Raw genomic sequence first — 24,093 nt, forward strand, 5'->3', positions numbered from 1 at the left:
GTAGATATGGGGTTTCACCATGTTAGTTGAGCTAGTCTTTAACTCCTGACCTCAGGTGATCCACCTGCCTTGGCCTCCCAAAATGCTAGGATTACAGGCATGAGCCACCGTGCTCAGCCAGCATTTTTTTTTTTTTTCAAGCAGCAGATTGAACTAACAGGTGCAAGATTCTCCCTTATCTCTTGAAGATTAGTTTACATTTTATTTGTAAATAAAATTGTGAGTGATAGCTTCCTGGACACATTCAGCAAATACTGCTGATGGGTACATAAAAGCTGTTGTTCTCATATAATGCATCATTGAATAATCAATTTAATTTTTCTCTACAATAGTTGTATATGTAACTGTGCCATTTTTAGTCTTTTAAGGTCAAATATATTTATTTTTATTTTGTTGAGATGGAGTTTAGCTCTTGCTGCTCAGGCTGGAGTGCAATGGTGCAATCTCGGCTCACTGCAACTTCTGCCTCCCAGGTTCAAGCAATTCTCCTGCTTCAGCCTCCCGAGTAGCTACAGGCATATGCCACCATGCCAGGCTAATTTTTGTATTTTTAGTAAAGATGGGGTTTCATCATGTTGGCCAAGCTGGTCTCGAACTCCTGACTTCAGGTGATCCACCTGCCTCGGCCTCCCAAAGTGCTGGGATTACAGGTGTGAGCCAGCGCGCCTGGCCAAGGTCAGATATACTTTAAAATTACAATTATCATAGTCTTGGCAGTTTTAAAACATGGATGTCTCTGCTAAACAAGTTGATTTTTCTGCTGTTTTGATTATAATGTCTATATTGTAGGTTTTGAAGGGCCATGGCCTTCCTGCCTATCATTCTACCCAACAGAGCTGTGGTGACCCCATTTCAAGTTGCCCTGAGGCACCTGTTTGCTCCTGCAATCTGGCTTCTTACATGTCCAGCCTCGTGGTGCTAGATTACATCAACCACATCAGAAATGTTGACTCAGTGACTGTTCCTTGATCTGCTGGTGACTCTAACATGACATCTGAAGCGGAGAGAGAGGCAGACCAAAGTGGTACAATGTTCATGGGCATTGGCAAATCTTATTTTTTTCCATTTTGGAGAATGTACTTCACCTTTCTCTAAGCTTTATTATCTGTAAAAGGACAATAATACATTCCTCCGAGTAGTATTGCAAGGATTTAGTGAAATAGTATAAAAGTACAGTTACTCATTCAGTGAAGTATAGCTACTGAAAGAAAAAAAATCATATTTTGCCATACATTTATACATTTGCTTTCTATGATATAATATTTGATCTGAAGCATAATTCTAAACTGATGCTAAATTCTTGGGATCCTGAATTTTTTGTTGTTTCTTCTTTTTTTTTTTTTTTTTTTGAGACAAAGTCTCATTCTGTCACCCAGGCTGGAGTGCAGTGGTATAGTCATGGCTCACTGTAGCCTCGACCACCTGGGCTCAAGTGATTCTCCCATCTCAGCCTCCTCAGTAGCTGGGACTATCTATGGGTGCATACCACCATACCTGGCTGATTTTTTGTACTTTTTTTATAGAGACATGGTTTTGCTATATTGCCCAGGATGGTCTTGAACTCCTGGGCTCCAGTGATCCTCTTGCCTCCGCCTCCCAAAGTGTTGGGATTATAGGCATGAGCTACTGTGCCTGGCCTGTTACGTTTTTCATATGCATGTTGATATTTCTTTTCTTTTCTTTTTTTTGAGGTGGAGTTTTGTTCTTGGTACCCAGATTGGAGTGCAATGGCGCCATCTTGGCTCACTGCAACCTCTGCCTCCCAGGTTCAAGCGAGTCTCTTGCCTCAGCCTCCCAAATAGCTGGGATTACAGGCATGTGCCACTATGCTTGACTAATTTTATATTTTTAGTAAAGACGGGGTTTCTCCATGTTGGTCAGGTTGGTCTTGAACTTCCGACCTCAGGTGATCCGCCCACCTCAGCCTCCTAAAGTGCTGTGATTACGGGCATGAGCCACTGCACCCAGCCAAATGTTGATTTTTCATTTGCTGTGTATTGCTGAGAAAGTTAACATCAGTGATGGTTTTATTTAGGAAAAGGTTTTTTTTGAAGATAGACTTATGGAATTCACAAAACCTGTTAAGCTGTATATTGTAATTATAGTACTTCTTTTTTATTTTATTTTTATTTATTTATTTTTTTTTGAGATGGAGTCTTGCTCTGTCACCCAGGCTGGAGTGCAGTGACGCGATCTTGGCTCAATGCAAGCTCTGCCTCCCAGGTTCACAGCATTCTCCTGCCTTAGCCTCCAGAGCAGCTGGGACTACAGGCGCCCGCCACCATGCCTGGCTAACTTTTTGTATTTTTAGTAGAGACGGGGTTTCACTGTGTTAGTCAGGATGGTCTTGATCTCCTGACCTCGTGATCCGCCAGCCTCGGCCTCCCAAAGTGCTGTAATTACAGGTGAGAGCCACCGCGCCCTGCCCATGTACTTCTTTATTAAAACAAACAAATGTTTAATTAAAAACAAACAAACAAAAAAACCTCACTTTAGGCCAGGCTCAGTGACTTACACCTGTAATCACAGCACTCTGGGAGGCTGAGGTGGGAGGACTGCTTGATGCCAGAATTTCAAGACCAGCCTTACAACATGATGAGATCCTGTCACTACAAAAAAAGTTTAAAAAATTATCCCCTGTGGTGGCATGTGCCTATAGTCCCAGATATTTGGGAATCTGAGGTGGGAGGATCACCTGAGCCCTTGAGGCTTGAGTGAACTATGATTGCTCCACTGCACTCCAGCCTGAGTGACAGAGAGACCCTGTGTCTAAAAAAACAAAACAAAAAACTAAAAATCAAAAAACAGAAAAATTAATGAACTCAGTTGCGGTGGCTAACATTTATCATCACAGTACTTTGGGAGGCTGAGGACAGAGGATCCCTTGAGTCCAGGAGTTTGAGACCAGCTTGGACAATGTGGCAAAATCCCATTTCTACAAAAAATTAGCTGCGTGCAGTGGCGCACACCTGCAGTTCCAGCTACTCCAGAGACTGAGGTGGGAGGATCACCTGAGCTCAAGAGGTTGAGGCTGCAGTGAACCATCATCAAACCACTGCACTCCAGCCTGGGTGACAGAGCAAGACCCTATTTCAAAAAAATAAAAAATAAAAAATTAATGAACTCATTTTAGAAAACTTGGAAAACAGAAAGAGAAAGGTTTGCTTTGATTTTTAATTACCCATAATTACCCACAATACAGAACTAATCACTGTTATCATTTTGGAATATTTTCTTCCAGTCTTTCTTAGTTTCATGCATTCTTTTACATAATAGGTATAATGGTTTTATATCATTATATGAATATTTTCTTTTTGTTTTGAGACAGAGTCTCACTCTGTTGCTCAGGCTAGAGTGCAGTGGCATGATCTCGGCTCACTGCAAGCTCCGCCTCTTGGGTTCATGCCATTATCCTGCCTCAGCCTCCCGAGTAGCTGGGACTACAGAGGCAAGCCACAATGCCCGGCTAATTTTTTGTATTTTTAGTAGAGACAGGGTTTCACCATGTTAGCCAGGATGGTCTCAACCTCCGATCTCCTGACCTCGTGATCCACCCACCTCGGCCTCCCAAAGTGCTGGGATTACTGGTATGAGCCACCGTGCCCGGCCCATTATATGAATGTTTTCTATTGTCTTAGTCTGACAAGACCCTAAGACAAAAGTTCGAATGTCAAGAGATTATTGGTAGGTGATCCCAGGAAACACCCATCATGGAGTGGGGAAGTGAGACAGGGGAGGGAATGAAGCCAGTAAAGGGTGTATCATCAGAGATGTCGTGGTCTGGGCTACTGGAGAGTAATCCTGCTGAGGAAATTTAGGAGACAGTATAAACACAAACCTCAGTTCCCTGAGGAGTGAGTGAGTGGGGGTGTTTATACACCTGCTCTTGTCCATCTATTAGTTGATTGTTGCTGGAGAAGGAGGCCAGAGGGAGACATTAACTCCCTAGCCTGCCTTGTACTTGGGCTAAACCAACTCTGGTGGAGCAGAAGGCCTTGGGGCAGAGATGCAGGAAGTCAGGCTAGTGCGGAAATTGTAAGGGCCTGGGGGTTCTGGTCAGGCACTGACAACATCTACTACACCCATCATATTAATTGAATGAAGTCAGGCTAGTGCGAAATTGTAAGGGCCTGGGGGTTCTGGTCAGGCACTTACAGCATCTACTACACCCATCATATTAATTCATGGAAGTCAGGCTAGTGTGAAATTGTAAGGGCCTGGGGGTTCTGGTCAGGCACTGACAACATCTACTACACCCATCATATTAGTTCATTCTCACACTGCTGTAAAGAAATACCCAAGCCTGGGTAATTTATAAAGGAAAGTGCTTTAATTGACTCACTGTTCCACACGGCTGGGGAGGCCTCAGGAAACTTACACTCATGGCAGAAGGTGGGGAAACAAGGACCTTCTTCACATGGTGGCAGCAGAGAGGAGAGCAAGGAGTGAAGGGGGAAGAGCCCCTTATAAAATACTCACTATCACGATAACAACCACCTCCATGATCCAATCACCTCCCTTCGGGTTTCTCCCTCAACACGTGGTGATTGTGGCGATTACAATTCGAGATGAGATTTGGGTGGAGACACAGAGCCAAACCCTATCACCCATGTTGTTAAAATTGGCTATGGAATAGCCCACAGTGTGGAGGACTGCTTTCCCAAGGATTTCTCTCCTGCAATTATGTATTTTCTCTCTCTCCTCACAGCAACAATTCTCAGAGAAGTTGTGTATAATCACTCTCTTCATCTTCACATTCCATTCTCTCCTCAACATATTTTAATTAGGGTCTGTCTCCTTCTCTTTAAAATACTGATTTGATCAATTCACCAAAGGTCCCCACCTTGTTAAATACAGTGGCTGCTCTTCTGTCCTCAATTTCCCAGCCTCTTAGGAGCATGTGCTTCAGCTATCCTTTCTTGAAACATTTTCTTCACTTCTGTGACTCTATTTTTTTTCTCACTTCTGTCTCCTTTGATAGGTTCTCTACCTGGAAATGTTGGGGGGCTGTTTTTAACTAATGTATCCAAAATATTATCATTTTAACATATAATCCATGTAAAAAATCATTCATGAGATGTTAAACATGTTTTTCTTGATACTGTCTTTGAAGTCAGTGTGTTTTATACTTCCAGAACATCTCAATTGGGACCAGCCACATTTCAAGCCCTCAAAATGCTCACGTGGATAGTGCTGCCATATTGGACAGCCAAGGGTCTATGGTATTAGTAAACACTTTTATGGGTGCAAGTGAACACATTTTTAAGTAATTGGAAGGATATTTTTTGTAGGTGTCTTAGTTTGGGTTCCCACAGTAGCAGATCTGGAGACAGGATTAGATTGCAAGTAGTTTATCTGGAGGTGATCCCAGAAAACACTTGTAGGGAGTAGAGAAGTAAGACAGAGAAGGGAAGGAAGCCAATACAAGGGGATTTCAAAAAGTTCATGGAATCACAACCAGTTACAGATTTCTTTGCTTCTTTTCCACTCCCACTGTTTCATTTGACGAGTCTAAAAAAAAAAAAAAAGTTCATGACAAAATGGACTTAAAACATAAAAACTAAAAATATAAACTTTATTTCTCAATATAAGCTCCATCAAGTTCAAGACACCTTTGTAAGCAATGATACCAGTCATCAGTTCATCCCTAAAGAACTGAGAGTCCTGGCCAGGCGTGGTGACTCACACCTATAATCCCAGCACTTTGGGAGGCTGAGGTGGGTGGATCACTTGAGGTTGGGAGTTTGAGACCAGCCTGACCAACGTGGAGAAACCCCATCTCTACTAAAAATACAAAATTAGCTGCGTGTGGTGGCACATGCCTGTAAATCCCAGCCAGTCGGGAAGCTGAGGCAGGAGAATTGCGTGAACCCGGGAGGTGAAGGTTGTGGTGAGCTGAGATCATGCCTTTGCACTACAGCCTGGGCAACAAGAGCGAAACTACTCTGACTCAAAAAAATAAAAAAATAAAAAAATAAAAATAAAAATAAAAAGAATTGAGAGTTCTGGGAATTCAACCATACAGTATTAATAGTAATAACTAAAGAAAAATGCATGCCCTTTAAATATATTTTAAGATTAGGAAGCAAAACGAAGTCAGAAGGCATTAAATCAGAACTGTAATGTAAATACTAGTGATTTCCCCTTGAAACACTTGGGAAATTGCCCTGGTTTGATGAGAGGAATGAGCAGGAACACTGTTGTGGTGAAGAAGGACTCTGGTGAAGCTTTCCCAGGCATTTTTCTGCTAAAGCTTTGGCTAATTTTCTCAAACCACTCTCACAGCAAGCAGATGTTATCATTCTTTGGTCCCCCAGAACATCAATAAGCAAAATGTCTTAAGCATTTCAGAAAACTGTTGTGTGACCCTTGCTCTTGACTGGTCTGTTTGTGCTGCGAGTGGACCACTTCCACCTCTCAGTAGCCACTGCTTTGATTGTGCTTTGTCTTCAGGATCGTACTGGTAAAGCCACGCTTCATGTCCTGTTACAATTCTTTGAAAAAAATACTTCAGGGTCTCCATCTCACTTGTTTAAAACTTCCACTGAAAGCTCTGCTCTTCTCTGTAGCTGATCTGGGCACAGCAGTTTTGACACCTACTGAGTGAAATGTTTGCTCAACTTTAATTTTTCAGTCAGAGCTATGTAAGCTGAACCAATTGAGATGTCTGTGGTGTTTGCTATTGTTAATATGGTGTTAGCTGCTGTTAATTGTTGGTTTTCTTCAATTAGGGCACAAACAAGATGATTTTTTTCCATGAACATTGATGTGGATGGTCTGCCACTATAGGCCTTATCTTCTTCCACATCTTCTCATCCCTCCTTAAAACAAGTTATCCATTGGTATTTTTTTCTTTTTTCCTTTTTTTTTTTTTTTTTTTTAAGACAAGTTCTCACTCTGTCACCCAGGCTGTGCAGTGGCGTAATCACAGCTCACTACAACCTTGACCTCCTGGGCTCAAGTGATCTTCCTGCTTCAGCCTCCCAAGTAGCTGGGACTTCACCACTATGTCCAGCTAACTTTATTAATTCTTTTGGTAGAAATGGGTTTTCACTTTGTTGTCCAGGCTGGGTCTCGAACTCCTGGGCTCAACCAATCCTCCCACCACAGCTTCCCAAAGTGCTGGGATTATAGGGGTGAGCCATCATGCCTGGCCAAGTTATTCACGATTTTTTTTTTGAGATGGAGTTTCGCTCTGGTTGCTTAGACTTGAGTGCGATGGTGCGATCTCAGCTCACTGCAACATCTACCAGATTCAAGATATTCTCCTGCCTCAGCCTCCCAAGTAGCTGGGATTACAGGGACCCACCACCATGCCTGGCTAATTTCTAGTATTTTTAGTAGAGGCGGGGTTTCACCATGGTGGCCAGGCTGGTCTCAAACTCCTGACCTCAGGTGATCCACCCCTCTCAGCCTCCCAAAGTGCTGGGATTACAGGCCTGAGCCACAGCGCCTAGCCAAATGGTTGCATTCTTTTGAGTTTCTGATAAGTCTCTCCAAATGAGGCAATCAGAATATGCATCTGTCTCTGTGAGCAGAGGGGTGACTTTGAATAGAATGGGAGGCAGACTTGCCCTGAGCAGTTCCCAGCTTGAAGTGGCCCTAATATTTTTTCCTTTGATAAGTCATTCTTAAGACATCTTTAGGCTGGGTGCAGTGGCTCTCACCTGCAATCCCAGCACTGTAAGAAGATGAGGCTGGCAGATTGCTTGAGCTCAGGAATTCGAGACCAGCCTGGCTGGGCAACACAGCAAAACACTCCCTCTACCAAAAAAAATACAAAAATTAGCTGGGCATGGTGGTGCGTGCTTATAGTCCCAGCTACTTGGGAGGCTGAGATGGGAGGATGGGTTTGAGCCTGGGAGGTTGTAGTGAGCCAAGACTGCACCACTGCACTCCAGCCTGGGCGAGAGCTAGACCCTATTTCAAAAACAAACAAACAAACAAACAAATAAAAAAGAAGACATCTTCCTCGTCTTTGCAGGCTCATTTCCTGGCCGATCATATATCCAGAAGGCATCCACTAAATATTTATTGAATGAGTGGGAAAAAATCCCCATCCTTTAATTTGTATATTGCCTTCACAATGTATTCACAAGTTGTGAGACTCACAATAATCCTGTGAAGAAGGAAGAGTGGGGATTCTGATCCCTATTTTGTTTTTAAATTTATTTTTATGTTTTTAGAGATAGGGTTTCTCACTCTGTCTCCCAGGCTGGAGTGCAGTGGTACTATCAGAGCTCACTGCAGCCTCAAACTCCTAGGCTCAAGTGATCCTCCCATCTTACCCTCCCGAGTAGCTAAGACCACAGGTGTGTGCCACCATGCCTGACTAATTTAAAAAACTTTTTTTTTTTTTTTTTTTTTTGTAGAGATGGCATCTCATCACATTGCCCAGGCTGGTTTCAAACTCCTGGCTTTAAGTGATGCTCCTGACTTGGGCTCCCAAAATGTTGAAATTATAGGTGTGAGCTACCATGCCCTGCCTGACCCCATTTTATTGTTTTTTTTTTTTTTTTTTTTAATGAGAGTCTAGCTCTGTCACCTAGGCTGGAGTGCAGTAGCGTGCTCTTGGCTCATGGCTCACTGTAACCTCTGCAGCCCAGGTTCAAGCAATTCTCCTGCCTCAGTCTCCTGAGTAGTTGGGATTACAGGCACATGCCATCATGCCCAGCTAGTTTTTGTATTTTTAGTAGAGACGGGGTTTTGCCATGTTGGCGAGGCTGGTTTCTAACTCCTGACCTCAGGTGATCCGCCCGCCTCCGCCTCCCAAAGTGCTGGGATTACAGGCATGAGCCACTGTACCCGCCCCTGACTCCATTTTAGACCTGAGGAAAATAAAGGTCAGAAAGGTTAGGTAACGAGTGAAAAGATATAAAGCCCTGGTCCCCTGGTTCCATATCCAGTCCTCTCTGCAGTCAGACACTGCTGTACAGTATCGCTTCCAAATACCACATTGTTAATGTTCAGAAAAGAATGTTAAGAAGTTCCAAAAGATCTTAATAAGAAAAAAATAAGCCTCTGCAGGAGCCGAAGGGACTGAGTACTTTGGCAGTTTGGAGATGGCTAATTATGGGTCTTACACAGTTGTTGGGGGTAGGGAGAGCATTCTGGGGCAGTCTGACAAGGGAAGTCACTAGACTTCTAACTTTAGCAAACAGGTTCTCTAGCTTGGAAGTAGAACTGGTAGCTCAGCATTTACTGGGCTAGAAAGCTTAGGGAGTTTCAAAGGGCACTGTAAATCAGGTGAAGACTGACTATTTTGGTTTATAGCTTGTATTATCTGAGAAAGAGCTATCAGAAAGGTAGGTTATTGAATGATGATAGCTTTCCCACAGTATTCAACTTAAAATATTGTGTTCCTTTTTGTGACAGAAATTCTGAAACATGAGCTGGTATGCTGGTGAGTGCCTACAATCCCAGGTACTTGGAGGGGCTGAGACAGGAGGATTCCTTGGGCCCAGGAGTTTGAGTCCAGCCTGGGCAACATAGTGAGACCCCATCTCCAAAATGAAAACCAAATTCTCAAACATGCATGAAATATGAAGAAAATAAACCCCCATGACACACCATTTGGCTTCAAAAATTATCAATATTTTGCCATTCTTATGTGCTTGACTTTTTTTTTTTTTTTTTTTTTTTGGAGACAGAGTCTCACTCTGTAGCCCAGGCTGCAGGGCCGTGGCGTGATCATAGCCTACTGCAGCCTCCAACTCCTGGGCTCAAGCAGTCCTTCCACCTGAACCTCCAGCTGGGACTACAGACTCACCCAACCACACCCATCATATTTTTACATTTTTCTAGAGATGAGGTCTCCCTATGTTGCCCAGGCTGATCTAGAACTCCTGAGCTCAAGCAATCCTCCCACTTGAGCCTCCAGGGTAGCTGGGACTACAGACTTACTCCACCATGCCCATCTGATTTTTACATTTTTAGTAGAGATGAGGTCTCCCTATGCTGCCCAGGCTGGTCTAGAACTCCTGGGCTAAAGCAATCCTCCTGTCTCCACCTCTTAAAGTGCTAGGATTATGGGTGTGCACAGCCTAGAGTGCAGTGGCACTTTTTTTTTTTTTGAGATGGAGTTTTGCTCTTGTTGCCCAGGCTGGAAAGCAGTGGCATGATCTCAGTTCACTGCAACTTCCACCTCCTGGGTCCAAGTGATTCTTCTGCCTCAGGTTCCCGAGTAGATAGGATTACAGGTGTCCACCACCAAGCCCAGATAATTTTTTGTATTTTTAGTAGAGATGGGGTTTCACCATGTTGGCCAGGCTGGTCTCAAACTCCTGACCTCAGGTGATCCACCCGCCTCGGCCTCCCAAAGTGCTAGGATTACAGGCGTGAGCCATCGTGCCCGGCCCGGTGGCACCTTCTTAACTCCCTGTAGCCTGGAACTCCTGGGCTAAAGCCATCCTCCTGTCTCAGCCTCCCAAGTAGTTGGGACTACAAGGGCATGCCACCACACCTGGGCTAATTTTTAAATTTTTTGGTAGAGACAGGGTCTCACTATGTTGGCCAGCCTGTGCTTGACTTTTAAATATGTGTTTGTGTAAGGCTTTCTTTAAAAGCTATTAATGATACTATCTTAGCAAATATATTTGGGAAATTATCAAGGAACAATAAAATGATCTTGTTCTAAGCACCATGAACTTGGAGTCTTTATTTTTTTTCATTCAGGGTGGAAATGAAGAGCAGCTGCTGACCTTGGTAAGGTAGCCACAGAAGTAACTGAAGACTTAGGAGTGGGAGTCCAAAAGCTTGGAACAAGATTTTGTTCATTCATTCCTACAGCCATTCAACTAGCATATTCTGGCCACTTCTCACACACACTGGCCATCCACCAGGGAGACAGACCATGCTTAGGCACAGGCTTAATGTAAATCATGTTTAATTCTTTCTTGGCTCTAAGACCCTGGACAAGTTCTGCCTTTCAGCTTCACCTTCCTCATCTATAAAATAAGCATAACCTTGAATGCGGCACTGATAGAATTAAAAGTGAGATAATTGGTCGGGTGTGGTGGTACATGTCTGTAATCCTAGCACTTTGGGAGGCCACCGTAGGAGGATCACTTGAGCCTAGGAGTTTGAGACCAGCCTGGGCAACAAAGTGAGAAATTATCAAGGAACAATAAAATGATCTTGTTACAAAGAAAACCAAATTCTCAAACATGTATGAAATATGAATAAACTCCCATGACACATCATTTGGCTTCAGAAATTATCAGTATTTGAACTTAGAGCCTTTGATTTTGATTTTTGCGTCTCTACAAAAATTACAAAATATTAGCCGGGTGTGGCGGCGGGTGCCTGTAGTCCTAGCTACTTAGGCTGAGTTGGGAGGATTGTTTGAGCCCTGGGAGGTCCAGGGTGCAATGAGCCATAATCGAGTCACTGTGTGTGAGACTGCCACACACACACACACACACACACACAAAGTGAGACTACGCACTCAGAAATGCACATAAACATAATTGGTCTTCTGAAACACATGTGTCGTTTGCCACTATTATCTGTTAGGCTTTAGGGCTTGATGATAGAAATCATAAGGCAGTCTCTCTTTCCTCTTATATTCCTTTCCCAATCTAAGAGGGCAGCAAAAAGCTCAGAGGTCCACCGTACCATGCAACATGTGAGATGCCGAAAGCCCGCCCCATCGACGACAGCATTCATCCATCTCCCAAATTCATCTGGGTCCTACTCTGGAGTTACCCAGCTTTCTTGAGGTCTTGCAGCTCTACAAGGATAATCTGTGCTAAACTTTGCTGTCGTCCGAGGTCAAATGTTTGGCTCACAGGTTGGAGAGCCTCCCATGGCACCCGCGTTTTGGTCCTGAGAAGGGCAAGGCGCCCAGGGGGCGGGCTGGTGGAGCACGAGGCAGCTATCTCCCAGTCTCCCCAAACCCGTGCCCTAGGGGGCGTTTCTGCGTCGCAGGGGCGGGCACAGCCGACGCCTCCCTGCTCCACCTTCTGGGTCGGCGCCAAAACTCGGATAGTGAATTTCGGGAAGTTTCACTCGGGGGCGAGCACGTGGGCACCTCAGGACCCGGGCTCCGCGCCGCGCGCTCGGCTACCCTCTCTATCCAGCGGCGCCGGCGGCCCTCGCCTCACCCCTGGGCGTAGCTCCGGGCTCCCTTTGGCGTCGCCAGCTTCGCCTCCTCTCGCCGCGTCTCCTCCCGCCGCGTCACCCGTCGGTCCCGGCCGAGCTCGCACGCGGTGCGCGGCTCCCGGGCTCCAGGCGGCGGCGCGTAGCGGGCGGTGCGTAGCGGGCGCCCCCGAGGCGGCCCCGGTAGCGGCGGGCCTGAGAGGCGGGGACTGGGCGTGCCGCCGGCGCCCGGCTCCCGGAAACGGCTGCTTCAAGGCTCCTGCCGAGCGGACCGGCGCGGCGGCCGGAGCTCCAGCATCTCTGCTCACGGTCCAGGAGGGGAGCCCGCGGCCACCGCCGCCTGATCAGTGCGACCCCGGCCCGCGCCCCCCACGCCCGGCAAGATGCTGCCAGTGTACCAGGAGGTGAAGCCCAACCCGCTGCAGGGCGCGAACCTCTGCTCGCGCGTGTTCTTCTGGTGAGTGTCCCCGCCCGAAACAGGTCACCCTGCAGCCGTTGGCCCCGCGGACGCGCTCTCCCGGGGCCGCGCTCGATGCTGCCCCAGCCTTCTGCGGCTGGGAGCGAGGGGAGCGCTTTCATGTGCCACGCGGTCCACACCGGGGCTTTCTGCTGCGGTGGCGCCGCCCCACGCCGGCCGCGTGGTCCCCGCCTGCGCCCCTGTGCGCGGGGCAGGGGGACGCGGGGACGCGTGGACCCGGCGCTGGTGGCGCGGGGCCACCGGCTTTGCTGCTGGAGGCCCTGCGGGCCCTTAGGGCTCCGGGGAGGAGGGGCGGGAGGTGGCGAGGCGGGGAACCCAGGCTGCTGAAAGGGGGAGTCTCTTGCACAGCTGGAGAAGCGACTGCACCCATTACACGCCCACCCTTCGCTGGCTGCCACCTCCTGCTCCGAGACTCACAGTCTCCTGAACTCAAACGCACCTTTTCCTTTCTTTTTAAGTAAGCAGCTTACGAACAGCTTCCTTCATCTAATGTCCGCCAAAGCCTAATTAGTGTCCTGGACCTATGCCATCTCCCAATAGTGTCCCCACCCCTTCCGATATTCCTTACGAGACAGCTGGATCCAACTCCACGTCCCGTTGTGTCTCTCTGTGTCCCTATGTCTCTGTATCGTTTGTCTCAGTGACCAGGGCTCTACTGTCTCTCTGTGTGAATCTCACTGTGTGTCCATGTGGGTCGTGGTACCTAGTTATGGCAAGTTTCATGTGGGTAAAAAAACACTATTATTTTTTATTTATGAATGAGGACACTGTTCTTGAACAAGATTTTCCAAGTTTTGCTTTTAAGTGGGACATACACCGCCACGACTGGAGTCTGTCTTTGACCAACTTCTTCTCCTGTTTCCAGTATTTTCACTTCCACCTAGGAGGACTGCGCCGGGGTAGTTCCCTGGAATCGCTAATCTTCAGAGATGTGATCCATGGTCTTGATGCAGGTGGTTCCTACCAGGTGTTCTACCATCTTAAAACCACCCCAGGGCTCCTGAGCTGGGAGGGCCCACAGCCCTACCCAATCTCTGCAAGGAAACAAGTGGAGAAAGACTCAGGTGATGGTTGTACCTAAAACTTCCATCTTGGCCTGGCCGCAGTGGCTCACGCCTGTATCCCAGCACTTTGGGAGGCAGAGGCGGGTGGATCACGAGGTCAGGAGTTAGAGACCAGCCTGGCTAACATGGTGAAACCCTGTCTCTACTAAAAATACAAAAATTAGCTGGGTGTGGTGGAGCACGCCTGTGATCCCAGCTACTAGGGAGGCTGAGGCAGGAGAACTGCTTGAACTCAGGAGGTGGAGGTTGCAGTGAGCTGAAATTGTGCCACTGCACTCCAGCCTGGGTGACAGAGTGAGACTCTGTCTTGAGGGGCGGAAATTCCATCTGCTAACTACATAAGCCTGAACCTTTGAAGGGCTTCAGTCTCACTTGGTTGATTATTAGATCTTCTGTTTCTTGACTTCTGCTGCCTCATCTTTCCCACATGTTGGTATTGCCTTTTATTATGGGACAGCCTAGGGTGGGGGTCTCCAATCTTTTGGGTTCCCTGGGCCCCACTGGAAGAATTGTCTTGGGCCATACATAAAATACACTAACACTAATGATGTCCTAACACTAATGACAGCTGATGAGCTGAAAAAAAAAAATTGCAAACAAATCTCATGATGTTTTTAGAAAGCTTATGAATTTGTGTTGGGCCACATGCAGCCCACGGGCCTCAGATTGGACAAGCTTGACCTAGGGGATTCCAAGAGGATGGGTCGCTTACTCTTGTTTCGATTGTGATACACTCAGTGGGTGTAGGACCCTCTGGGTTGTTGGCAGCCTTTCTCTTGAGAGAGGCGAGAGGTGCGTGGAGGAGGAAGGAATATGGGTGTGGTTTCTGTAAATAATAACTTGAAGTAGACAAATGGTCTCCTCAACTTCAGGCAGGGCAAGGAACCTTTTTTTTTTTTTTTTTGAGACAAGATCTTGCTTTGTGCAAGCTGTGACCCAGGCTGGAGTGCAGTGCCACATTCGTAGCTTGCTGCAGCCTCCAACTCCTGGGCCGAAGCAATCCTTCTGCCTCAGCTTCCTGAGTAGCTGGGGCTTCAGGTGTGTGTCACCATGCCTGGATAATTAAAAAAAAAAGTTTTTTGTAGAGATGGGCCTCTCTAATTTGTTGCTCAGGCTGGTCTTGAACTCCTGGGCTCAAGTGTTTCTCGCGCTTCGGCCACCCAAAGCGCCAGGATTACAGGTGTGAGCCTTGCCTCCTTACATTTTCAAAATTTAGGTGGTGGGGAATAGGAAGTGATGGCTTCCCATTGATGACTGGAGTAGGTGTTCGTTTCCGGTTTCCCTGATGGAGGGGAAGGAGCTAGTACCTGTATTTTACTCTGAGGACACTTAAGCTGAGAGTGGTTGAGTAATTTGCCTGGATTCACACAGCAATCAAGTGTCAGAGCAGGCTCCAAAGCTGGGCAGACTGGCTCCCCAGCCTCTTTGGAACTGCTGTACTGAGCTGCTTCCAGTTCAGGTGCTTGTCGGAAATGCGTGGAGAAGGCACCACCTGTTCTGGCAGGCTAGAGTTTCTCAAGGGAAGTTCTTAAAGTGCCTGCAGTTGGAGATGATGCATGTGTAACAACTTTTACTGTGCTTTAGGGCAGCTGTTCTCAAAGCATGGTACTCAGAGCGGCAGCATCAGCATCACTTGGGAGATTGTAAGAGATGCAGATTCTCCAGCATCTGCTCCGGACTGATTCAGTAAAACTGGAAACACTGGGTGTGTGGGTGGTGGTGAGGTTTCACGTGCTCCAGGTGATCTTCATTTGAGGCGCTTACTGCTTCTAGCTACTCCTCTCATTGGAGTGTTATTATAGTAGTATGCTTTTCTTTATTTTTAATTTTTAAAATTTATTTTCTTCATTTCTTTTTTTTGTTTGAGACTGAGGCTTACTCTGTCCCTCAGCTCTGTCACCCAGGCTGGAGTGCAGTGGTGCAATCTCTGCTCACTGCAACCTCTGCCTCCTGGGTTCAAGCGATTCTCCTGCCCCAGTGTCCCGAGTAGCTGGGACTACAGGTGTGTACCCTCACACCCAGCTAATTTTTGTATTTTTAGTAGAGATGGGGTTTCACCATTTTGGCCAGGCTGGCCTTGAATTCCTGACCTCAGGTGATCTGCCCGCCTCGGTCTCCAAAAGTGCTGGGATTACAGGCGTGAGCCACTGTGCTTGGGCCAGTTTGAGGAATTTTAAAGTCTGAGGCCTCTTAGTGAGACAATAATAATAATCATCATCCGAGGAATGCGGAGTCCTTTTAAATTATCAGGCCCAGAGAGACATTAAAATGACACAGCAGTCACCTTATATTTCCCATCCCCTTGAGCTATTTACTTATCACTTGAAAGTGCTTCATGTTGCCACATAGCTACAGACTAACCTAACAGTGCTCCACGGACACTGTAATCCACAGCTCAGGAGTTTGAGCTCCAGCGATCTGCCGGCCTGGGCCTCCCAAAGTGCTGGGATTACAGGCGTGAACCACCGCACTGGGCCTGTAGTAAATTCTTGAGTTATATTTTGTGCCTTAGCCTCCTGCTTTTAGGTTAGTATTTGTGTTCCCTTCCCACTGCCAGTGGAAAGCTGAAATGAGCCCATCCAGGAAGTGGCCGCCTGGAGACAGGGCCCACCTTGTATGGAAAAACTGCTTTTTCACCTTCTTGCTGGGTGTTTGCTTTTCTTCTCAAATATCATCTGCTTTCTGAACTTGTGAACTGGTAGCTGCCTACCTAAATGATGCCAATAACTAGCTTACTGACTTTTATACAAAGTATGTTCCTGGGATTTTGGTGTATTCATAGCATAATTTGGACTTGGAGTCTAAAAGGAGTCATGCATTATGACTGTTGGCAATTGTGGATTTTTAAAGATAGTATTTTCTCCTATTTCTTTTCTCTCCTTTTTTTTTTTTGAGACAGAGTTTCAGCTCTGTCACCAGGTTGGCAGTGCTGTGATCTCTGCTCACTGCAACCTCTGCCTCCTGGGTTCAAGCCATTCTCCTGCCTCAGCCTCCTGAGTAGCTGGGATTACAGGCGCATGCCACCATGCTCAGCTAATTTTTGTATTTTTATAAGAGAGGGTTTCACCATGTTGGCCAGACTGGTCTTGAACTCCTGACCTCAGGTGATCTGCCCACCTCGACCTCCCAGAGTGCTGGGATTACACACATGAGCTACTGCACCTGGCCACTTTCTGTAGGAAATTTGAAACTATAGAAAAAGAAGTAAGGAATAGAATGTTTTATTTCTGTTGGCCAGGTATATCTGCTGATATTTTGGTTGCTTCTGTCTTCCTCACAAACCTTTTCTTTCTTTTGCTCAGGCTGGAGTTAAGTGGTGTGATGATGGCTCATTGCAGCCTTGGCCTCCCAGGCTCAAGTGATCCTCTCACCTCAGACTCCTGAGTAGCTACAGGTGTGTGTCATGGCTCCGGGCCAATTTTTGTATTTTTGTTTTTCATAGAGACGGGCTTTGCCATGTTGCCCGGGCTGGTCTTGAACTCCTGGGCTCAAGTGATCTGCCTGCCTCAGCCTCCCAAAGTGCTGAGATTATAGGCATGAACCACTGTGCTCAGCCTTAATTTAAATTTTTATGGCATTAAATAATCTTGAAAACATATTTAATGGTTGTAATTTACGTAGTTTTTCACTATTGAACACAGTGCATTTCTAATAACAATGTAATGGATATCCATGCTTTTGGTATATCTTTCCTTTTTGTTTTCTCAGAAGTAGAATGACTGGTAAAGGCCTGTTTTCCAACAGAATCGGACCAGTTTGCCCTCTTAGTAGTAGTTTGTGTCCTTATTTCATTGTTACCTTTGAGTACTGAACTAATTAATTAATGATTTCGAGATGGAGTCTCGCTCTGTTACCCAGGCTGGAGTGCAGTGGGGGGTGATCAAGGCTCATTGCAACCTCCACCTGCTGAGTTCAAGCGGTTCTCCTGCCTCAGCCTCCTGAGTAGCTGAGATTACAGGTGTGTACCACCACGCCCAGCTAATTTTTGTATTGTTAGTGGAGACAGGGTTTTGCCATGTTAGCCAGGCTGGTCTTGAACTCCTGACCTCAGGTGATTTACCGGCCTTGGTCTCCCAACATGCTGGGATTACAGGCATGAGCCACGGCGCCTGGCCCGAATACTGAATTTAAAAAAGTTTCCAAGCTGATAGGTTAAAAATAGTATCAATCAGTTTCAGTTTGAATTTATTTGATTGATAATTATAATTGAACTTTTACAAGGTCTGTTGACCATTTGTTTATTGGTATATCTTTGAATTATCCATTACGTTTTTTGCATTTTTTCTATGAGGCATTTATGGTTTTGAAATAACTTGTAGTGTTTACAATAGTTTTCTAGATTTCCACTTCTCAGTTTTTTTTCAGAAGTTTTAAATTTATATATCATTAATTGATCTTTTCTTTTTGGTTGTTCCTGTTGCTTCAGCTCTTTTTTAAAAATAGAGATGAGGTCTCACTATATTACCCAGGTGGGTCTCAAACTCCTGGGCTTAAGCCGTCCTTCTGCCTAGGCCTCCTAAAGTGTTGGGATGGTAATTTCTTTGAGCAGATTGAGGGACTGAAGTGGGAGGATCACCTATTTTTTCCTAGTTTAGGTGGGATTGCAGGTGCGAGCCATCTTCTCATTTACCTCTTCGACTCTGTTGACCAGGCCTGGAGTGCGGTGGCCTGAACACGGCTTAACTGCAGTCTCAACTTCCCAGGCTCAAGTGATCCTTCCAGCTCAGTCTTCCAAGGAGCTGGGCTACAGGTGCATGCCACCATGCTCAGCTAATTTTTAAATTGTTTGTAGAGATGGGTCTCACTATATTGCCCATGCTGGACTCCAACTCCTGGGCTCGAACAATTCACCTGCCTTGGCCTCCAAAGTGCTCGGATTAGAGGTGTGAGCCACTGTGCCTGGACTTCTTCAACTCTAAATATACCTTTTTTTAACCCTAAGATCACCTCGATCTCCATATCCTTTTTTTTTAAATTTGGAGACAAGGTCTGGCTGCACTGCCCAGGCTGGAGTTTGCAGACATTATTTCAGCTCACTGCAACCTCCTCCTCCCAGGCTCAAGCCATCCTCCTACCTCAGTCTCCTGAGTCGCTGGGACTACAGGTGTGCACCACTCCGCCTAGCTAATTTTTGTATTTTTTTTTTTTTTAATAGAGCTGGGGTTTCACCATGTTGCTCAGGCTGGTCTCAAACTTGTAAGCTCAAGTGATCTGCCTGCCTCGGCCTCCCAAAGTGTTGGGATTATAGGCATGAGCCACCATGCTCCGCCTCTGTATCCATTTTCTTTTTTTTTTCTGAGATGGAGTCTCACTCTGTTGCCCAGGCTGGAGTGCAATGGCATGATCTCAGCTCACTGCAACATCTACCTCCATGATTCAAGTGATTCTCCTGCCTCAGCCTCCCAAGTAGCTGGGATTACAAGCGCCCACCACCATGCCCGGCTAATTTTTGTGTTTTTAGTAGAGAGGGTTTCATCATGTTGGCCAGGGTGGTTTCGAACTCCTGACCTCAGGTGATCCACCCACCTCAGCCTCCGAAAGTGCTGGGATTACAGGCGTGAGCCACCATGCCTGGCCTTCCATTTTCTTTTAGTTACTGTTTCATTTCTAACAATAAAGGCAGCTAGAATTTCTTTCCGTATTTGATATGAGTTAGTCTCCATTTTTTCCCCAAACAGCTCGTTTCCCCCATTACCATTTATTGAATAATTCCTCCTTTTCCCGTTAGTGGAAATAAGTGGCACAGCCTTTTCACCATGTCAAGCTTGGCACAAGATGGGCCAATCCCTGAGACTCCTAGGAATCGTCCTGCTGCCCCCTGGTGCCCGGCAGACACTTTGCATTCCTCTGCCCACACCTGATACAGAGATCTGGGGTCAGCAGCAGGGTGGCGGCTAACAACGAAGGACTTTTCCCCAAATATGGGCATTGAGAGGGATCGCCAGATGCGTGTGGCCCACAGAGAGTGGTTAAATCCTTGCTCCCCTGTTGCTGGCCGTGTCTCAGTGGGTGAAGTATCATCTAACAAAGCCTGTGCTGCTGTGGAAACGGCCACTAGTGACCAGACAGACCCTCTGGAGACCTGCCCTAGAAAGCTGATGACATGACTATAGAAGCAAATGCAAGTGGCTGAGGGCAGGGGATGGCTTGGAGAGGATGGGTGCGTGAGGCTCGCAGTCAATGCATAAAATGTTTAATTTTATATGTTTTTCTATAATAAAAAAATTATTTTTCTTTTAGAGATGAGGTCTCACTATGTTGCCCAGGCTGGTCTCAAAATCCTGAGCTCACGCAGTCCTCCTGCCTAGGTTTTCCGAAGTGCTGGGATTACAGGCATGAACCACTGTTCCTGGCCATTTAATTTTGTGGGGTGTATGTGTGTGTGTGTTTTGAGACAAAGTCTTGCTCTGTTGCCCAAGTGGGAGTGCAGTGGTGCAATTATGGCTCAATGCATCCTCAAATTCCTAGGCTTAAGTCATCCTTGCAGCTCAGCCTCCCAAGTAGCTGAGCTATAGGTGCATACCATAACACCTAGCTCAGGTGTTTTTTTTTTTGACGGAATCTCACTCTGTCACCCAGGCAGTGGTGTGATCTTGGCTCACTGCAACCTCTGCCTCCTGGGTTCAAGTGATTCTCCTGCCTGAGCCTCCCAAGGAGCTGGGACTACAGGTGTCCGCCACCATGCCCGACTAATTTTTTTTGTATGTTTTTAGTAGAGACGGGGTTTAACTATGTTGGCCAGGCTGGTCTTGAACTCCTGACCTCGTGGTCTGCCCTCCTTGGCCTCCCATAGTGCTGGGATTACAAGCATGAGCCACCGTGCCTGGACATCTAGCTAATTTTTTTTGCGGGGGTGGGAGGGATGGAGTCTTGCTCTGTTGCCAGGCTGGAGTGCAGTGGCGTAATCTTGGCTCACTACAACCTCTGCCTCCCGGGTTCAAGCGATTCTCCTGTGTCAGCCTTCTGAGTAGCTGGGACTATAGGCACACGCCACCATGTCTGGCTAATTTTTGTATTTTTAGTAGAGACAAGGTTTCATCATGTTGGCCAGAATGGTCTTGGTCTCCTGACCTCGTGATCTGCCCGCCTCGGCCTCCTAAAGTGCTGGGATTACAGGGGTGAGCCACCGTGCCTGGCTGCTAATTTTTATTAATAGATTTTTGGTAGAGACTGGGTCTCACTGTGTTGCCCAGCTTGGTCTTAAACTCTTGGCTTCAAGTGATTCTCCCGCCTTGGCCTCCCAAAGTGCTGATATTGCAGGTATGAGTCTCACCAAATTATAAATTTCTGCGTCCACAGAATCACAGTCTCTTGGGGTTGAGGTGGCATCCTGAAATTGGCAGTTTTTTAAAGCATATATCCTGGGTGATTCAGATGCTGAGATTTCGGAGCCACATTTCTCAGGTCTTTCTCAGTCCTTGGCGTCCAATTCTACTTGGTCAGTGTCTGGGAGGCCAAGGTTACTGACTTGACCCTCTGAGGTTTAGATTATTCATTTAGCAAACATTTGAGTGCCTTCTTTTTATTTTATTTTTAATTTTTTTATTTTTGAGTTGGAGTTTCACTCTTTTTTGCCCAAGCTGGAGTGCAATGACGCAATCTCAGCTGACTGCAACCTCCACCTCCTGAGTTCTAGTGATTCTCCTGCTTCAGCCTCCCAAATAGCTGGGACTACAGGTGTGTGCCACCATGCTCGGCTAATTTTTTGTACTTTTAGGAGAGACGGGGTTTCAGCATGTCCAGGCTGGTCTTGAACTCCTGACCTCAGGTGATCCACCCACCTGGGCCTCCCAAAGTGCTGGGATTACAGGCACGAGCCACCGCCTGGACTATGTTTTCTACCCCAACCTTGTGGTCAGAGGTGACCATGAAACTGAGACCTGGCCAACAGGAAGTGGTTGCAAAAGGTGTCTCGCTTGCATGCCTGGAACACAAAAACCAGCCCCACGCAACGCCTTTCCAGCTGAATAAAGAGGTCTCCTGGAGAGGAGGAGTACTGAGAGGAGGCCGAGCCGCAAGATGGTGAAAGTCCAGCTAGGAGTGAGTGTATGGTGTTGTTCCCCACCCTAGATGGCCCAAAGGGGACTACAGCATGAGAATAGGCATGGTCTTGGTTTCTTTTCTTTTTTTTTTTTTTTTGATACGGGGTCTATCTCTGTCTCACAGGCTAGAGTGCAGTGGCGCAATCTTGGCTCCCTGTAACCTCTGCCTCCCGGGTTCAAGCGATTCTCTTGCCTTAGCCGCCTCCCAAGTATCTGGGATTACGGGAGCTCGAAACCATACCTGGATATATACACGTATATATATATATTCGTGTGTGTGTGTGTATATATATATTTATATTTTGTATTTGTAGTAGAGAAGGGGTTTTGCTGTGTTGGCCAGGCTGGTCTCCAACTCCTGACTTCATGTGATCCCCCCGCCTCGGCTGGTGATTTTTAATTAAGCCACTGAGAATCGGAGCTTGTTTTCTTCAACAGCTAGCATTATTTGCATGATACAGTGGCTGCCTCCCTCATTGTGTGAGCTCTTTGAGAACAGGAATGGTACTTTATTGTAATGGATTTGAACCTGGCAAGAAAGAAGGCACTATGCCTTCTTTCGTGGTGGTGTGTGCCTGTAATCCCAGCTACTTGGGAGACTGAGCAGGAGAATCGCTTTAACCCAGGAGGTGGAGGCTACCGCGAGCCGAGATCACACCACTGCACTCCAGCCTGGGCTACAGAATGAGACTCTGTCTCAAAAAAATAAAATAAAAAATAAAGCAAAACATAGTCCAGGCTGGGCGTGGGCTTATGCCTGTAATCCCAGCACTTTGGGAGGCTGAGGCAGGTGGATCACAAGGTCAGGAGTTCAAGACCAGCCTGGCCAACATAGTGAAACCCCATCTCTACTAAAAATACAAAAATTAGCTGGACACAGTGGCATGCACCTGTAGTCCCAGCTACTTGAGAGGCTGAGGCAGGAGAATCACTTGAACCCGGGAGGCAGAGGTTGCAGTGAGCCGTGATCGTGCCATTGCACTCCAGCCTGGGTGACAGAGTGAGACTCCGTCTCAAAAAAACATAGTCTGTGTGTCCAGCAGTCCCTGCTACAGGAGTTCATCCTGACCCAGTGTTGGGTGTGCTGGAGTAGAAGTACGGAAAAGCTGTGTCAGGGTGGAATTTTGCTTTTGTTTTTGTTTTTTGAGGTGGAGTCTCACTCTATCGCACAGGCTGGACAGCTCACTGCAACCTCTGCCTCCTGGGCTCAAGTGATTCTCCTGTCTCAGCCTCCCAAGTAGCTGGGATTATAGGTGTGCACCACCAGGCCTGGCTAATTTTTTTTTTTTTTTTTGGTAGAGATGGGGTTTTGCCATGTTGGCCAAGGTGGGGCTCTTTGGGGAGGGGTTGACCCTCCTGCTGGAGCTTGGATGGAGAAGGTGGGCAGTCATCCCTGACAGGGGATGAGATGTCCAGGTCACAGAAGTACATATGGACAAAGTGTTGCCTGAAACGTGTGGTGAATGACGACCCCTCAGTCGCAATGCCGTCCCTGTGAGCCGGTAGCGTTTGGTACACCCGAGGGTGCCCTCCCCTCTTTCATCCCAGCATGTTCAGGCTTTGCTTCTCCCACTTCCAGCCCCGTACTCATGAGCACTTACAGCTCTTCTGTGGCCTGTGACTTAGCTCCTTGTTCCATTTCTGGGTTCCATGACCACTTCTGTGCTGGTCTGTTTCTGGCCTAGTCCCTGTCTGCAATTTTCTCCACGCTAGCGCTTATCTTCCCCTTTTCCTTAGTGTCACAGAATTAGTGGGTTGAAAGGAAGAGATCTTCTAACCCACACTCAATACAGGAATCCCTTCCAGATATTGGGCAATGGGGAAATGCATTATGTGACTCGCATGACTTTAGATTAGAATGCCAGAATTATGTTGTGTTGAGCCACAGTTTTCTTTCCAATTTCTACTCATGTATACCTTCTTTTAATAAAAAAATTACAGAATTTAATGAAGCAAAGAATGATCTGTGAATCAAGCAGCTCCTAGAACCAAAATAGGTTCACAGCCACTCTCCTTTGTTTTTTGTCAACACGCAGAGCAGGTTGGCTACCTCCCTTCATATGCTCACCTCATAGTATTCAAAGACAGCTTTCATGGCCACATTAAATCTTTGTTTCTTTGTTAGAGACAGGGTGTCACTCTGTCACCCAGGCTGGATTGCAGTGGTGTGATCTCAGTTCACTGCAGTCTTCACCTCCTGGGCTCAAGCCATCCTTCCACCTCAGCCTCCCGAGTAGCTGGGACCACAGGCATGTGCCACCACGCCCAGCTAATTTTTTGTAGAGACAGAGTTTCGCCATGTTGCTGTGGCTGGTATTGAACTCCTGGGCTCAAGTGATCCTCCTGCCCTAGCCTCCCAAAATGCTGGGATTACAGGCATGTACCATGGTGCCTGGACAGGAGTTTATTT

The 24,093-nt window shown here is 46.8% G+C and overlaps 1 protein-coding gene across 1 annotated transcript in view; it reads left to right on the forward strand.

The window, feature by feature from the left end:
- The first annotated feature begins 10,739 nt into the window (after positions 1-10,739).
- Positions 10,740-24,093, forward strand: part of LOC113219596 (multidrug resistance-associated protein 4-like) — a 287,215-nt gene continuing 273,861 nt past the window's right edge. Inside the window, exon 1 of the mRNA XM_026446541.2 lies at positions 10,740-12,556. Coding sequence (XP_026302326.1) covers positions 12,483-12,556 — 74 coding nt within the window. The 5' untranslated portion in view covers positions 10,740-12,482. The remainder of the gene's footprint in view (positions 12,557-24,093) is intronic.

The sequence above is a fragment of the Piliocolobus tephrosceles genome, chromosome X, assembly GCF_002776525.5.
Source record: "Piliocolobus tephrosceles isolate RC106 chromosome X, ASM277652v3, whole genome shotgun sequence".
NCBI lineage: Eukaryota > Metazoa > Chordata > Mammalia > Primates > Cercopithecidae > Piliocolobus > Piliocolobus tephrosceles.